At 35.4% G+C, this 17,461-nt stretch overlaps 2 protein-coding genes across 4 annotated transcripts in view; one reads left to right on the top strand and one right to left on the bottom strand.

Moving 5' to 3' along the window:
- LOC148941921 (charged multivesicular body protein 6-A-like) overlaps positions 1-17,461 on the top strand; it is a 52,170-nt gene that overhangs the window by 24,629 nt on the left and 10,080 nt on the right. For all 3 annotated transcript variants that reach the window (XM_089103080.1, XM_089103082.1, XM_089103081.1), the window contains exons 2-3: positions 10,777-10,872; positions 16,927-17,036. In XM_089103080.1, coding sequence (XP_088959206.1) covers positions 10,804-10,872; positions 16,927-17,036 — 179 coding nt within the window. In that variant the 5' untranslated portion in view covers positions 10,777-10,803. The remainder of the gene's footprint in view (positions 1-10,776; positions 10,873-16,926; positions 17,037-17,461) is intronic.
- On the bottom strand, positions 10,125-10,514 carry LOC148941922 (uncharacterized). Its single transcript, XM_089103180.1, has one exon. The coding sequence runs from the start codon at positions 10,512-10,514 to the stop codon at positions 10,125-10,127; it is 390 nt and encodes a 129-aa protein (XP_088959306.1).

Below are 17,461 nucleotides of genomic sequence, written 5' to 3'. Positions count from 1 at the left end.
CTTACTTTTGGTTGAAAATATTTTGTATTTGTTTAATTACATTTGATGAAACAATATAGTTTTATGAACATGATACTTTTGCTAATGCAGAAAAAAACAGTAAATATTTCAACACTCCCTGGTTTTTCATGAGTAGAAAAGCTTAAAGACAAATATCTTTTGAAAGATAATAAAAAAAGTATTCCAAGCAAAGGAAAAGTATATGAAAATAAAAAAAGTAAAGAATTGCAAAAAAAACTTGGAAAACAATAGTCTACTTATGAAAAGTGAGATAGGAACTCCTAGAATTAGCCTATGTTCTAATGAATAATGTTAAAGTGTTGGATGGTTATTGTTGAACAATACAAATATTTTGAACTTGATTATCAACCACTAGTATATTTAATGTCTTCAGACTTTGTATTTATAATGATAAATACTCCCCCCCCCTGGGCAAGTAATTCTTGGGCCAATAGGAAATACGGTTTAATTGACCCCAATGCTGCCATCAGCAGAATCATTGCAGCTTACAATAGGGGAATAATTGGACACCCATGGTGTTCCCTTTAAAAACAAAAGGTCTTTTACGTTTTCTGTTTTTGTATTTGTTATATATACTGTATGATTGTTTGGTTTATTATTATGCTTGTGTGCTTGTTCTGTGATTTTTATTTTTGTTTTGTTCGTGCTTGTTTGTGTGCTTGTTTCATTGGCTTGTGCTGTCAATTTTTTTGTTTGGTTTGTTACTATGCTTTTGTAACTAATCTCTAATTTTATTTTCGTTTTATTTTTGAGTATATGTCTTTCTTTTGTTTTTTCTTTTCTTCTTCTTTTTTTTATGCTCTGTTTGTTATTGTATTTTCAACGGGCAACGGGCTATGATTGTTTGGTTTATTATTATGCTTGTGTGCTTGTTCTATAAGTTTTATCTTTGTTTTGTTTGTGCTTGTCTATGTGCTTGTTTCATTGGCTTGTGCTGTCATTTTTTTTGTTTGGTTTATTACTATGCTTGTGCGATTAATGTCTAATTTTAATGTCGTTTTATTTGTCATTATCTGTCTTTTTCTTTTGTTTTTTGTTTTCTTGTTCTTTTTTTTTATGCTCTGTTTGTTATTGTATTTTCAACGGGCAACGGGCTATGATTGTTTGGTTTATTACTATGCTTGTGCGATTATTCTATGAATTTTAATGTCGTTTTATTTGTCATTATCTGTCTTTTTCTTTTGTTTTTTCTTTTGTTTTTCTTTTTTTTATGCTCTGTTTGTTATTGTATTTTCAACGGGCTATAAATAAATTCAATTCAATAAGTAAAGTATTTTCAAAATAGTTGGTTCAAAGTATGAAACTAAAATTAAGAAAATTAAAAAGAATTTCTAGTACTGGGCCTTATTGAGAAAGGCTGTAAGTGTTCAGTGTTGCTGAATAATATTGATGTTTTTTATTCAATTTGGAATACCAAAAACCAATATATTTGATGGCTGTATGCTTTTTAACTGTAAAGTATTAAGGCTTTTTCAAAGTAAAAAATGTTTCCAAAATGAAAAATTAGATCAATATAATCTTTCCTGGTAAAAAAATAATAAGAAAATAATAATAAAACACAAAATTACATCTGTTCTGGGGAAAAAGAAAGTCAATCATTTCTGATTATGATGGCTTTAGATATTGGCTCAGAGGTGCTCATGCACATTAAATTCGATGGCGCATTTTTATCACCCCCCTTTTTAAGTTGTTTTCCTTCTTTTTCTATAACTATCCAAACTTTCTTAGTACTAATAGCTTGGAATGTTTAACTTCATACTTGAAATAAATACGTATTTAGAATCACCATAAAAAGCTGATTCTTTGATTTAATGTTATCAATATTTAAGTTCTTATGCTTTCGTTATTGATAAGGATATATATTTACTTATCATTCACTACTATGAAGAATATAATTTTTTTACTCCAGATAAATAATATAGAAAAAATGTTTGAGGAAAACTGAAAAGGGGTCATTCAGACACAAATTAGAACTCATATTGTCCTATTAAGGTTCAAAACCTATTTACGGGCATCCAACCATGGGCTAACACACATTTTGTTCCATGATTTTCCCCTACTATACTCTCTTTCCTTTGGTCTGCTCATAATCACTTTATTGACCCTGTTTTCCAAGGGTCAATAATAAAACACAAAAAATATCTGTTTTGGGGAAAAACAAAGTCAAACATTTCTGGTTATGATGGCTTCAGATATTTGCTCAGAGGTACTCATGTATGTAAATTTGATGGCGCATTTTTATCACCCCCCCCCTTTTTAAGTTGTTTTCCTTCTTTTTCTATAGCTATCCAAACTTTCTTAGTACTAATAGCTTGGAATGTTTAACTTCATACTTGAAATAAATAAGCATTTAGAACCACCATAAAAAGCTGATTCTTAGATTTAATGTTATCAATATTTAAGTTCTTATGATTTCGTTATTGATAAGAATTGATATTTACTTATCATTCACTACTATGAAGAATATAATTTTTTTACTCCAGATAAATAATATAGAAAAAATGTTAGTGGAAAACTGAAAAGGGGTCATTCAGTCACAAATTAGAACTCATATTGCCCTATTAAGGTTCAAAACCTATTTACGGGCAGCTAACCATGGGCCAACACACATTTTTGCTATAATTTTCCCCTACTATACTCTCTTTCCTTTGGTTTGCTCATAATCACTTTATTGACTCTGATTTCCAGGGGGGGGGGCGTGTCCCTCATGTATTTTTCCTGTGATTAAAATGTTTTCCTACATATAGACATTTATTCCTAATCTTGGGCATTGTGTGTATACGGTTGGATAGATGTGATTGGCTAATGGTTAGGGCTAGACCATCTGGGATTGGCTGAGTACAATCTTGGAACATATCTGGTTTTCCAATATTTGAATTTAAGCATAAGTTACCTGTACACATTAGCCTATTTAAATATAGGCCTAATTATTTTGTTTCTACAACACTTGTCTTAGATTTTACCTATCAAAGGTGGCTTGTTTTTGTGATTGGCACATTCAAAGTTCAAGATCAAAGGTTGCTCAAACTTCAAGATCCTGTGTCAAAGATTAGACAGCAATTCTAAGATTAGGCTCAAGCTTTAAATGTGTGGCCAAGATTTGACACCCTACTGTTGTCTATCAGTATATTGGAAACTGTGAGTGCTGGGTATGGTTAAAATATTCAACTTACAGGATACTCAGTGCCATTAGGGAGACGTCCCTGTTTCAGCACTCTCTAGATGGCTATCAGTTGGTTGATCAAAGTCGTGTTTCCCTGAGTCGATGGCTATCTGAATTCTGCAGTTTAGACCAAGTTTAAGGGTCCCCCTTACTCGAGTCTATGAGTCATGTGTATAAAAATATTTCTCTCCAAAATTGATCTAGGCTATTTTTGAAACTATTTAAGATTTCAGATTTCACAAATATTTCTGGGAGTGAGTTCCAGTGAGAAACTGCTCGAACACTCCGAAAATTGGCCTTTGAACCTGTTACAGGTTTGAATATTTTTTCATGTTTTCCTCTTGTGGTATTTATGTTTGAAGAGTGAAGATACTTCTATAAAGACGGTTTCTCCAGGTTGTGCTTTAATTTGTATAGCTATATTTGGTCTCCTCTCATTCGTCTATATTTCAGGGTGGGTTTGTTCACTTTGAATAGTTATTCTTCATATCCTAGGTCTTTCAACCAGGAAGAAGTTTGGTGGCATGTCTTCGGACCCTTTCCAGGGCGGCTCTGCCGTTTTATAGTGTGGTCCCTAAGCCACGTTCTTATACTCTATTGTAGGTCGAACAATCCCCTTGTAGAGTTTTACAAAAGTATGGTTGTCCAAGTGCTTGAAGCTTTGTCTGATCAGCCTGATGAGCTATGTTGCTTTCGACATAGTTTTCTGGGTGTGTCCGTGAAATTTTAGCTGTGAATCAACAATAATGCTGAGATCTCTTTCGGAGTTTACAAATGTCAGTGGTATTCTGCAGCCCGCTTTGTCGTTTAATTTTGGTTGGGGTACAGAGGCAGTATTTTTCTTCCCTATCCACATGACCTTGGTTTTTGAAGCATTGAAGTTGAGACCTAGACTTCGGAGGTTCTCAGTGTTATTACATCTTGAAATGATATGAACTTCCTATAGAATTTTGGTAGTGCTGATGATATTTTTGTTGATGAAGAGTATGAAGAGGAGAGGACCAATCACGCTACTTATGTCACCCTGCTGGTCAATTTTGCAGGATCAGAGATGCTTTTACCACCTCTAACTCTTTGAGTTTGATTTCTGAGGAATGATTCTATCCAGGATTGTATTTGTCTTAGCAAATTGTACTGTTGGAGTTCATCCATTCGCTTCGCATGCAACACATTTTCGGAAGCTTTTTCGATATCAAATAGCAATGCCAGGATGTTGTGACTCTCTTCCAGGGCTTTTTTCAATTGTTGAACATTTCTAATAATTGTGTGTACGGCTTTTGTTTGGGAGGAATCCATATTGGCCGGGATTTCTCATATTGCTCTGCAATACCTGGCTCAATATCCTGTTTCTTATGTATCCTTCACAAAGTTTACTGACTAGTGATGTCAGGCACAAGGTCGGCAGTTTTCCGCTTTCGATCGTTCACCTTTCTTGTGGATGTGGACAGTAATTGCTTTGGACCACCTGGGTGGGATTGCACCTTCATCTATAGAACTTTGAAAGATTTCTAGCAAAGGTTCAACAATATATTCTATACTTTCTTTGAGCCATAGCGCGTCTATTCCGTCTGGACCTTTCGATTTGTCTGGTTGAAGTTTCTTGAGTTGTAGTTTGATTTTTTTTTATTTGTGACAAAGATTTTCAAGTCATTTGTTTCATGGGATGGTTCAGTGTCTGCTTGCCTTGGCTTAATAACAGAGTTAAAGAAATCATTGAAAGCATTGGCTGTTTCAGATTGGGATGTTTTGTTTATGAGGGTAGGGATTTTTCTTCTCGTAGTCAACTTTTTATTTACGTGTTTCCAGAATTTCTTGGGGGCTGATTTTGCATCACCAGCAATTTTCCTCTCTTGTTCTTTTTTGATATGTCTATTTGCTTCTCTCACCTTGTTCCTTGCTTGGCTGTATTTATTTCTAGTCAATTCTGTTTCCATATTATTTTTGGAGTCTCTTTTGTTGGTTAGATTTCTTTTCTTGATATTAATCAGTCTTTTGAGCTTTGAGTCCATATGGGGCAGTGTAGTTGTACGCAGGAGCTTTTTCTTTTCTATGCAGACTTCTAAACAGCAGGCTATTGGTGAAGCAACACACTTCACAGGTTGTATGATAGAGATTTTGCAATGATTTAGCTGTTGAAGAGGGGATTTACTGGTCGACTACTGGGTACCTTACCCAGGGCTAGATTGCACTAACCAACTATTTCATCATTTCTAAATTGTATTTTCTTCAAATTGGTTCTATTTCCTCAACCAGGCCCTGAATGTGTTAAGTGACCCCTTATTTGAAGCTCTCTCCTCTTATGTTGCAGCAATTAGGGACAGAAGATTAAAGGTTGGGTCATGGCCCATGGGAATGTGTGAGAGCTGGTGGTCAAGCCATGGGCACGCCAGTGAGAGATCAATTCTTTAGTTGAAAGCTATTTCACCCCCATGGATGCTTTCCCACAAATACATCCAAACAAAATTTTGAGATTTTTGAAAAAATGACTATATATTTTTTTTTTCATTTTTCAAAAAAAATCAGTTTTTTTTATCAAGGTTCTTTGTATGGAAAGAGTTGTCACAAGAACTTCAGAATGAGCTCAATCAACCGGAAATTGGATGTTCTTTCTCCCAATTTAGAGCCAAAAGTGTTTAGAGGGCAAACAACCCCCACACCCGTTTTCCCCATATGTTTCCAAATTTTTAGATAGCCGTTTTGCTAAAATGTTTCTGAAGGTTAAATAATTGTGCCTCCATGGTCAACACCTTCCCCCATCCCCTGGGGCAACGGCTGTAAGTTATGTAAGTTTCCAACTGTTAACTTATAAGGTTTAGCAGGTTTTAACATATAAGGTTTAAATGATCATGGAAATGTTTGACAGCCATGGACCAGTGGACCAGGAATCACTTTTTGATTTTAAGACAATATGGTCAAAGGCTAAGGGCCCAATTAACACATTTTTATGTTCTTTTTAAGATTATTATTTATTTATTTATTTATAATAGACTTTTGAAAACTTGTTCAGATGAAAGGGATCATGGAGTTTATGTTGACAAACAATTTAAACTCCATTTGTACTGAATGAATTCAAGGGCTTTTTGCATCAAAGGCTAATTCCAGTCTTAGTTTCCTTATTTGTTCCCCTTTAGTGCAACTCCTGTAAAGTCTTTCAAAGACTTTACAAAGGACTTCGTTTGAGCTTTATAGACTCATTTTCAGGGTTGTTACTAGCTAAAATCTTTGGAAGAGGAGAAGCAATTTCGCTGACAGGCTCGTCATTTGAATCGACTAGCGTTTTTTTTATTAATAATTTGCATAATGAACGTTTTGAATACAATACGTAAAATCAATACATGAGGTCGTAAAACCGCTGCATTTAGCGACTGAGATTGACATTCTGGTATATTTCATGTCACTATTTTAATGCTTTTTGTTATTTAACCAAATGGAAAATTGTGGCACCATGTGTAAACTCACGGCAAGAGTCGGTAAAACTGCTGCGTTTACCGACCAAATTCGTGATTTCTGTGGATGACATGTCAATTTTTTCGTGGTATTTATTTAACGAAACAAAACATTTTGGAAGAGTCTGAAAATCGTGGTGCTTCACGCCATGATTTTACCGACTCATTTTTTTACCAAGTGCCCAATTTTTTTTTTTTTTTGGGGGGGGGGCATCCCCCCTATGCATGAGGGACCTGCGCATTTTATACTTTTCTGTGTGTTTCTCCCCCCCCCCTTATTTAAGCGTACACTGTACAGGAATAGATATTGAAATATTAACATAAGTACCCTGACGGCACCATAGAGAGACAGTATTAACTCACAAATATCTTATGAACAAATAATAATATTTTTAATACTGACACTGATTGAGATTCTGGTATATTTCATGTCACTATTTTAATGCTTTTTGTTATTTAACCAAATGGAAAATTGTGGCACCATGTGTAAACTCACAGCAAGAGTCAGTAAAACTGCTGCGTTTACCGACCAAGTTCGTGATTTCTGTGGATGACATGTCAATTTTTTCGTGGTATTTATTTAACGAAACAAAACATTTTGGAAGAGTCTGAAAATCGTGGTGCTTCACGACATGATTTTACTGACTCATTTTTATTTACCAAGGGCCCAATTTTTTTTTGGGGGGGGGGGCATCCCCCCTATGCATGAGGGACCTGCGCATTTTATACTTTTCTGTGTGTTTACACCCCCCCCTTATTTAAGCGTACACCGTACAGTAATACACATTGAAATATTGACATAAGTACTCTGACGCCACCATAGAGAGACAGTATTAACTCACAAATATCTTATGAACAAATAATAATCTTTTTAATACTGACACTGTAGCCCATAAAACGTGAAGACATGCAAAAAAGATTTTTCAATGCTCTGTTAATACCAGGACATATACCAACTTTTTTCTGAACAAGAAAATTATGACTGGAATGGACTCAGTGAAGACTTTGTTACTGCTCCAATTACAGCATTCAAACCAAAAATTGGATGCAGAATACAACAAGAAACCATGAAATTAGGGATGGGGCTCCCCATAACACCAATTAATTAACTAACTGACTGGCATGGCCTACCACTTGGAACTCAATACAGCAACAATTATTATTTTTCTTTTGTAATTTAAAATGCATCAACATGCAGCTGAACAGCTCGAACATGAACTTTGATCATTCTGAAGTTCAAATGAAGGTATTTTTTCAAGGCTTGAATTATCTTCCATTTTCTTTCTTCTTTTCTCTTTTTTTTATTTTATCCAATAAAGGAGGAAGCCATAGGCTTGTCGCATAAAATATTCTTATAGTTATCACAGTTGTCCTTTACAAGCTTCGTTATCTGTCCAGTTTTTTTGTCAATGGCTACAGTACCTTTTTTCATTATGAGAATACATATGTCCTGCATACAAGGAGACCCCCACCCCCTTATTTAAGATTGTACTGTTGAGAAACGCTGGTGGGCAAAGTGCAATTTCTTTGGTTTCTATACAACCTTTCTGTGGAAAAATCCTATACCCTTAGCATTTTGCCTTTTTAATCTTTCCAGCTTCTATCTTCAGTTGCAGCTTGGAGCAATTTAAGAATTTTTCCTTGTGAAGCTCCAGAGTTGATTTTTGAGGTTGTTTTCATTGTTGTTTAGTGACCAGTTACAGCTGAATGATCAATGATCCCAGTCAAGTTTAAACTACCTCGAGGACCACGCAGCATCCAGGCTTCGTTTGAAAATGTCAACAGATTCCACAGTAACTGTATCCACGGATAAATTATTCCAACTATTGACAACTCTTGAGGAAAAAAAACAAAAAAACAAGTTTTTTCTGCTGAAAGTAAGGAGCAACACTAAAACTGAAACAAACATAAATTATTACGTATATCAAGGGGTTCGCCTCCTAGTCAATGCTTCGCTCTTTACGCTAACGTTCAAATTTTATTCGAATCACAAATCCCTGAATCACAAAGGCCGTTTAATTAGACTAGATAGCTCTTTAAAAGAACTAAAAAAAAACTTTATCATAAAGAGCGAGGTATTGAATATGAGGTGAACCCCCTCATATAGATAATAATTTCTGTTAGTTTTAGGTTTTAATGTTGGTTCTTACTTTCAGTTGGAAAAACTTGGTTTTTTATTTAATTTCTGATCGTTTTTTAAATAATACTGGGAAATCCGGCGCCCCCTTCATAGAAATGTCCCTTTCCCCAAGGAAACATCCTTTATGGACAGATACTCCCACGTATCCCCATCCTCCGACCCCCTCCCTCCCCCCCCCCCCCAACAGAAAAATCTTTCCTGAAAACAGCTGTATACTTCCCAATAACCAATACTATATGTAAACAATGGGCAAAGTTCATAACTTGCAATCCTTCCCCCTTAAACTTTGGGGGATTAAGTCATCTTCAAAGACATATTTATTAGATTTTCGACTATGCTGAACACAATGGCTATCTAAAAATTTTGATTGGGTGACTTCGGGAAAAAAGACCGTGGGAGGGGGCCAAGTTACCCTCCAATTTGTTTGGTCACTTAAAGAGGGCAGTAGAACTTTTAGTTCCCGTGCGAATTAGCCCTCTCACGATATTCTTGGACTACTGGATTGATACGATCACCCCTGTGAAAAAAACACAACAAAAACAAACAAATAAACACGTATCCGTGATCTTTCTTCTCGCAAAAAATACAAAATTCCAGATGGGTAAGACCAAACTTGATGAAACTTATATATATGAAATCAGTATAAAAATCCGATCCTTTTGATGCATCTACTGGTATCAAAATTCCATTTTTTAGAGTTTCGGTTACTATTGAGCCGGGTCCCTCCTTACTTACAGTTCGTTACCACGAACTGTTTGAAAGAAATGAGTGCAGACTCTGGATAGGTAGACTGCCTGACAAGTTTTAGCCAATGACCTCTGGTTCTCGAATTAGGACCAACAATAGGAAATAATGCTGAGAGAGTATCAGCCTTCATTAACATATAGGTTAGAATGGCATTACCTCTGTTTCTCCTGTAGGCTACACTAGTGATGGGAGTTTTAGCTGAACTAGTCTTGCACGGTAGGAAAGCTCCCACACGCTGAATATCACTTTGGTGGCACTTCTCTGCACATCTTTCAAAATTGATATGTCTGTTTTAAAATACACGGAGGCTAGACACATTCGAACTTCAAGCTTGGGAGAAAACAAGTCCCTTATACAGAAGACTGATGAATTTTGGGGACCGAGTGGAAAGGGTATGCTTAATGAGCCCGAGAGCTGAAGTAGCACCAGCAGCAGACTTATTAGCATTTGTACTGAATTTTAGTTCATTGTCAATGGTGACTCCAAGACCTTGCTTGGTATTTATAGGGGAGATTGTGTGGCCTCAGAGAAAATAAGTATGAAAAGGATTCAATTTGCCAAAGTAATTGACATTGTACTTGGCAACATTGAATTCAAGAAGCCAAGCCTAAGCCCACTGACCAAGCAGTCTAAGAATATTTTGTAGAAGGGGATGATCTTCACATGACAAGGCTTGCTTAAGAAGCTTCAGGTCATCAGCATAGAACATTTCCTTACTGCTGATAGTAAAAGGAGCATCATTGGTAAAGACATTAAATAGTGTAGGACCCAAAACAGGAACTCCATTCAAGGCTTGCTTAGAAGAAGAAAGAATACGGTTACCAGAGACATCAAATAACTGAACACATTGAGATCGCGAATAAAGAAAATCAAGGATCCAGAGCAGGGATTTCTTTTCAAGCTTGACTGCATGTAGCTTAACGGCAAGTCGCTTGTGACAAACTTTTTCTAAAGCTTTAGAAAAGTCAAGCAGAATCATGTCAGCAGGTAATCCCATATCAAGCAACTTACTTATGTGGTCATATGATTCAAGGAGATTGGTATCAACAGATCTTCCAGAATGAAAGCCATGCTATGAGCTGTGCAAGGGATTATTTGCTTCAAGATGTCTAATAACTGCCGAATTAACTATTCTTTCAAAAACCTTAACTATTTATGTAATACAAAATTGGGTATTACAGGGTGAATTATTTATATATGGTTTAAACTATCAGTTTAGATTGTGAATTCCTGTTCTCATTTTGTTCTTTGTTTTCCAGGTTAAAAACTTCCAAGTAATTTCAGTTATGGGGGGTTTATTTACGAAACATAAGAAACCAGCTAGTCGTGTTACTGAACAGGATAAAGCAGTCTTAGTAAGTTTTTTATTTTGTCTTCCGTTTTGTCCTTTTGCTTTTACCATCTTGTGTTTTTTCCTTTTTATACAGTATAATCGAAAAATACTGTTTCTTTGTTGGCCAATGCACTGGTATATATAAAGTGTAAAAAGTTGTATATAAAGTTTATAAAGTATTTGTAAAGTATAATGCATTGTAGCACTTGGGTTGGACTGCTATGGCGTCATTAAAGTTAATACATTTCTTATACCTGGCTTAAATGGCATTTACAGAGTCTGCAAAGTTTTTAGTAAAGTGCATGCTGTAAGGTATGTGACTGTTCAGGTACGAATCTCAGCTTCGTAACTTTTAGGGAAAGTTGCTGAACCAACCAATTTGGATTCCTCATGCAAGCAATTCAAATGATTTAAGAGAAGTATCTTATGTTCAGTTGAATTAACTTTGAAAAAACAAAAACAATTCAGCCTTAAACATAATGGTTACCCCATTTGAAATGTAGTCTGATTTCTTTTCTGCTATTGGTCAACGTTGTTGACTGTGTGGAAAAGTTTAACTTGTTTCTGAGGTGGGATTGTTGTTGTTGGGCTGACGTTTTTGTGAATAAAAAACAAGTCATAAAATATTATGCAGATTTGCTCCTTTTATATGCTTGGTTAATAGGGACATTGCCTTTCTACGGGCCCACTTTAGAGGCCTTACCTGTCGTAGAATTGCTCTCATTGTAAAATCATCAAATTAAGTAATTAGTGATGATTAACAAATCATCAAATTAAAGCATCAAATTAGGTTTCTCATCACATTTCTTTGTACTTAGATTATATCTAGCTCATTAGAATATATCTAGTATCATGATAATGATTACTAGCATTGCAATACTAGGTGGGGGGGGGGTTCACTCTCCCCCACCATTGTAACATTGACTGGATATTAGCATGATCTGTCCTCAATCTGAGAATAGTTATGGCAATAGACCTGATATTATCCTGTCCTGATGTGGGGTTCACATGGCATCAAAAAGTTAAGGTAAGATTTATTAATCCAAAAAAATGAATAAAAACTAAAAAAAAAACATCCAATAGCCAATGTGCTAGATACTTGCTGGTTGTTTACCGGCTGGCGTATTGCCTTATTTTGTTTCTATAATATCTGTTTTCTGTTTACATAATAAATCTCTCCTAAAAGGCAAAGCTTGTAAACATAAAAAATACATCATTACTTTACTTTTCCTCTGGGAACTTTATGTCATCATAATCCCCACAATAAATAAATAAATCCCAATAAAGCTCATATTCTACAAAAAGCAGTTCTTTTTTGGTTTTTCTAAATGTATGGGGGTTTCTAACAATCTTAAGATCACTAGTTAAACTATTCTATTTCCGTGGACCTAAAAGAAAACATGAACGGGAAGAAATGCCTCTCTGTAAACGAAAATCAACACTACCCCTTGTATCGTGAGAATAAACAGTAGACCTAATGTACAATAAATTACTAATACAACGAGGGTGATTATCCTGCTGCAATCCAAAATTGTCAAAGCTGGAGAAATTTCCCGAGCAGACTGACAAAAAGAAATACCTACTAGTATTCTTAATGCATGATTTTGCAGAACTCTTATTGGTTTAAGGACAGATGAAAAAGTAGAGAGCCAAATACTTGAACAAAAAAGTATATACGGGTTTTTGAAGAGAAAAATACAGATGTTAGAGGACAGTTTAGGAAAAAATTCTTAGAAAAGAAAATTGCTTGAAAAAATAGATGTAAAGTCGACTTTCTTGGCATGTTGTGTTTTTCTGAAACTGGGATCAGGCAGTTATTACTACACTAATATTTCAAATTATACCTATTTTAATGGAAAAACACCAAGAAATGCCAAATTCTAGATGACGTTGTTGATTTTTCCTTCAACACTGACGCCAGTTTCAACTTATAAGTTGACCCTACTCTCACAGACACCAAGGTAGTCCTGCATATGTATTACTTTACGAAAGTTTGGACGAAAAATTTATCAACTTTACGGAAAACTTTATGCACTTTAGGATAGTATTCTCAAATGAGTCCGGATCACACTTCTCCTTCATATGTTTACTTTGCCTATAGATGCCTTGTTGACATTTATTAATCTCTTCTTCTTCTCTCAATTTCCTGCAGTGATTCTTGGGTATCCCTATTTGAATTTGTATGATATCTGCAAATATGAAGAATATGATGGTAGTATTATTACCACTTCTTATTGGTCTTTACTGTTAAGCTATATTGTGTTGGTTTGAAATTGGGGATATTGAACAGCTGTCGAGGGCATCGAATGATATGAGGATCTTCAGGTAGTGGCTGAAATTTTCTATTTTTCTATCAAACAGTTTTCTTGGTAACGAACTGTGAACATGGAGCAGGTCGGCCCATTAGTAACCGAAACTCTAAAAAACAGAGGTTTGGTAATAATAGATGTATCAAAAGAATCTACTTTTTATGTTGATTCCAAATATATAAAATTACCCATCAAAATCTACAAGCCGGAGAAAATTTGTATGATTTTTGAAAAAGGCAGAAACACCTCCTCCCAAAAAATCAAACGATCTTAATGAAAATTACACCATCAGATTCAGCATATCGGAGAATCATAATGTAGAGGTTTCAAGCTCCTATCTACAAAACGGTGGAATTTTGTAATTTTTTTTTATCTGAAGAAAGATCGCGGACGCGTTTTTTTTTTTTTTTTTTTTTTTTTTTTTTTTTTCCAAGGGAGATCATATTGAACCAATAATCCTAGAACATCAGGGGAGGGTTCATTTGAACGGAAATCTAAAGTTCTAGAGCTCTTTTTAAGCGACGAAAAAGACGGAAGAACAACTACCCCCTCTTCCATGACCCTTTTTTACCCAAAGACATCTGATAAAAACGATGGGATAGTCATTTGATTCAGAATAATTGAAAGATCCAATAAATGTGCCTTTGGGGATCAAATGGCCCCCATAATCCCCAGGGAGTGAGCTATAAGTTACACTATTTGCAATTGTTCACACATAGTATTTTTTATTGGGAAACTTCTTTTTTTTGGGGGGGGGGGGGTTTCTGCGGGCGGATTTTCCACGGAATAATTTTTTGTGGGAAGGAAAGTTTCCGGGAAAAATTTGAAGGGTATTTCCTGGCGTAATCTAAAAAAATATTCAGAAATTAAGTAAAAAAAAAGTATTTTAATTGAAAGTAAGAAGCAACATTAAAACCTAAGACCAACAGAAATTATTCTGTATAGGAAGGGGGCTTCTCCTTCCTCAACCCTAGCTCTTTACACTAAAGTTTGATTTTTTGTCACAATTCTTGGGGAAAGACTGCTGCAACACGACGGTGGTCGAATTGGAATGGAAATTCCTTTTCAAGAACTTTAAGACTTTGGCGTAAAGAGAGCTGAGGAAAGGGTAGCCCTCCTTATTCACGGATTAATTTCTGTTCGTTTTAAGTTTTAATGTTGCTCCCTAATTTTAGTTGAAAATTTTTTATTTTTCTTATAATTTTCGCTTCACGAGTCTTGATCCACTGGATTGCATTTGAAGAAAACACGACAAGATGGGGGTTATGGTTAGTACTAGTTGAAGGAGGTATGGTTAATTCATTAACACTAAAGCCTTTCTTGGCTATGGTTAATACAGAAATTTATATCAAAGCAACATTTAAATTCAGAGCACATCCAACACCAAACACTCAACGCCAACACCAAAATACACCCAACTGATGATTCCAAACTGCTTAATATATTTGAACGTCAGGTTGCAGTTTCTGAATAAAGAAGAATGGTGGTTATCCTATTTGAAATAACTTGTACTAACCCTAATAGTTCCAGCTTTCAGCTTATAATGGAGCATTTTAAAATCATTAGATATAAATAGAGGATGCATAAAACCATGCCAAACTATTTATGTTCATGATGTTGATGCGTATGTCATAATTTCTGTCATTAACGTGTATGTAATAACCGTTTAGTATACTTATGATTTGCTGGATTTCATATCTATTATAGGTGTCTAAAGGTCAGGCTGGGGACTAAACATTCTTCTCGCTATCTCCTTTTTTACAGGTTCAAGAAATATTTAAGAAATTAGTTAAAAATTTATAATAATATTTAAGAACACAAGATATGAAAAAAGCACCATCACAAAAATCTCCCAAATATAAGCTAAGCAGGAGATCAGCACATTATTTCACCAAAAAAAAAAAAAAAAAAAAAAAAAAAAAAAAAAAAAACAAAAAAAAACATCCAAACCCAATCCAAAGACCTGGAAAAACTCCAAGGGGAAACCGAAAAAACTCCATTATTGGCTAAAAATTCTCTAACATTCTTTTTTCCACAGAAGAGGGATTTCTGGATTGATTGGAAAAACCGATTAGAAATCAAATTCTTTAAAAAAATGAAAGCATACTAAAGGGAATTGATCAGGTGGAATCTTCCGTAAGAAGTTATACAACGGGAATGGAATTGTCCGGAAGTAATTTTACAGGGGTGGGGGTATTTTACGGGGAAGGAACTTTCCACGGATGAGTGTCCTGTGTGGAGAGTGAATTTTTCATGGAGAGGAGGCAGATTTACTAGGAGTATTTGAAAAACGATCAGAAATTATAAAAACAAAACAGGTTTTCTTAACTGAAAGTGAAGAGCAACATTAAAGCTCAAAACAAACAGAAATTGTTCAGACTCTAAAGTTTGACTCTTTGTTAATTTTTTAAAGAATGTCTCCTGAAACACAAGAGCCGTTTCATTACTTTAAGAAACTTTTTGAAAATGCTAAAAAACCTTAGCATGAAGAGCAAGGTATCGAGGTGATGGGGCCAACCCCCTCATTTACGTAATAATTTCTGTTCGTTTTGAGTTTTAATGTTGCTCCTTCCTTTCAGTTGAAAAACTTGTTTTTTTATTTAATTATTATATAGGACAGGGGGAAGGTGGCCATGACACCGTAGGAAAATAAAAGAAGTAGCAAACAACAGAAAATAAAGATAATTCCAATCAAGCATTTGTGGGTTATGTTGAATAATGTCGGTGGATTTTGAGGGCAAAATAAAAGAAAATCAAGATAAAAATACTAGCAAATACCCTCACTGATTTGTAACTATGGATGACTTTTTGAGTTTTGCATTGCATTTTCGTTATTGCTTGGAAGTTATGAAATGTAGTTTTAAATGCTAGTTTATAGACGATCGTCCCAATTTTAAATTTTCTGCCTAATTAATGTCTCCGAAATTTCTGGTTATAATTTTGCTTTTAGGTAATAACTCTATTTTTATGAGCAAAAAGAAGAGTGTTTGTAAAAATAAGGAAGATGGAAACAGACCTCAAGTACGCTTTATTTGTCGTTTTTGACGGTCAACTTTTCGTGTCTCGTTCATCCTTCAGGTCCGTCCTTTCATCCTCCAGGTTCCTCCTTCAGGTCCGTCCCTTCTTCCTCCAGGTCTCTCCTTCAGGTCCATCCTTTCTTCATCCATGTACCTCCTTCAGGTCCCTTCTTTCATCATCCAGGTATCTCCTTCAGGTCCATCCTTTCATCCTCCAGGTCCCTTTTTCAGGTCCATCCTTTCATCCTCCAGATCCCTTCTTCAGGTCCATCCTTTCATCCTCCAGGTCCCTCCTTCAGGTCCATCCTTTCATCATCCAGGTATCTCCTTCAGGTCCATTCTTTCATCCTCCAGGTCCCTCCTTCAGGTCCATCCTTTCATCCTCCAGGTTCCTCCTACAGGTCTATCCTTTCATCCTCCAGGTCCCTCCTTCTGGTTCATCCTTTCTTCCTTCAGGTCCCTTTTATTGGATGGAAACCCTTGCAGTAACTCTGAGTTTAAGGTTCATTATCCCTTTATTCTAACCATCCTTTGATGCCTGTTTTTTCATCATCCCAGGTAAATTAGGATTTGTTCGACCTGAACACATGCCTTTATATGTATTTCCTCCCCCTCCCCATGAAATATATTGTGCGGACTGCTTGTGCCTCTTTCCGTTTGAAGGGCTTAAATCATGAGGATTTAATTTTTTGAATAGTATTAAAGAAATATTTTTTTTATTGTCATTTTCTACTTTTTTTTTGATTTTAGCAATTGAAACAGCAAAGGGACAAAATAAAACAGTATCAAAGAAGAATAAAAGGAGTGCTTGAAAAGGACAGAGAATTGGCTAGGAAGTTGCTGCAAGAAAATAAAAGAGAGTATGCATTCTTTAGAATTTGGTTATCTCTTATTTATTTTTACTAATTCTACTTTGTACTATTTATAGTATAGAAGCCAGAAAACTATGACTTGATGTTGTAAAACAGGTTACGTTTTCCCTGACTAGGGACATTTACAATCAAATTAGAGTCGGTTCCACAGTATGAATGTGCATGTTGTAATGTGGTTATGTGTTTTAAAAATGGGACAGCAGGACTAGCGCCTTATTGGGAACAATGGCGTCAATGGAGACGGGGGCATATGCCCCCTATATTTTTTGTCTTCCCCACCTCCCTAAATTTTGGAAAATTTCGTTCTTGGGGAAAATGTTCATTAAGACCCCCCTCTAGATTTTTGAAAACACATTTTGCCCCTACCCCTAAGATTTCCAACCAAGAAGGTGGAGTCTTGTGTTACTGTATAT

Source organism: Artemia sp. Qi Xiang Cuo, chromosome 17 (genome assembly GCF_049724085.1).
Source record: "Artemia sp. Qi Xiang Cuo chromosome 17, ASM4972408v1, whole genome shotgun sequence".
NCBI classification, from domain to species: Eukaryota; Metazoa; Arthropoda; class Branchiopoda; order Anostraca; family Artemiidae; genus Artemia; species Artemia sp. Qi Xiang Cuo.
Note: the sequence above shows the minus strand (reverse complement) of the source record. Positions and strands in the feature narration are given on the sequence as shown.

Excerpts from the sequence above, each read along its gene's own strand:
- LOC148941922 (XM_089103180.1), bottom strand. The coding sequence starts at position 10,514 with ATGGGATTACCTGCTGACATGATTCTGCTTGACTTTTCTAAAGCTTTA.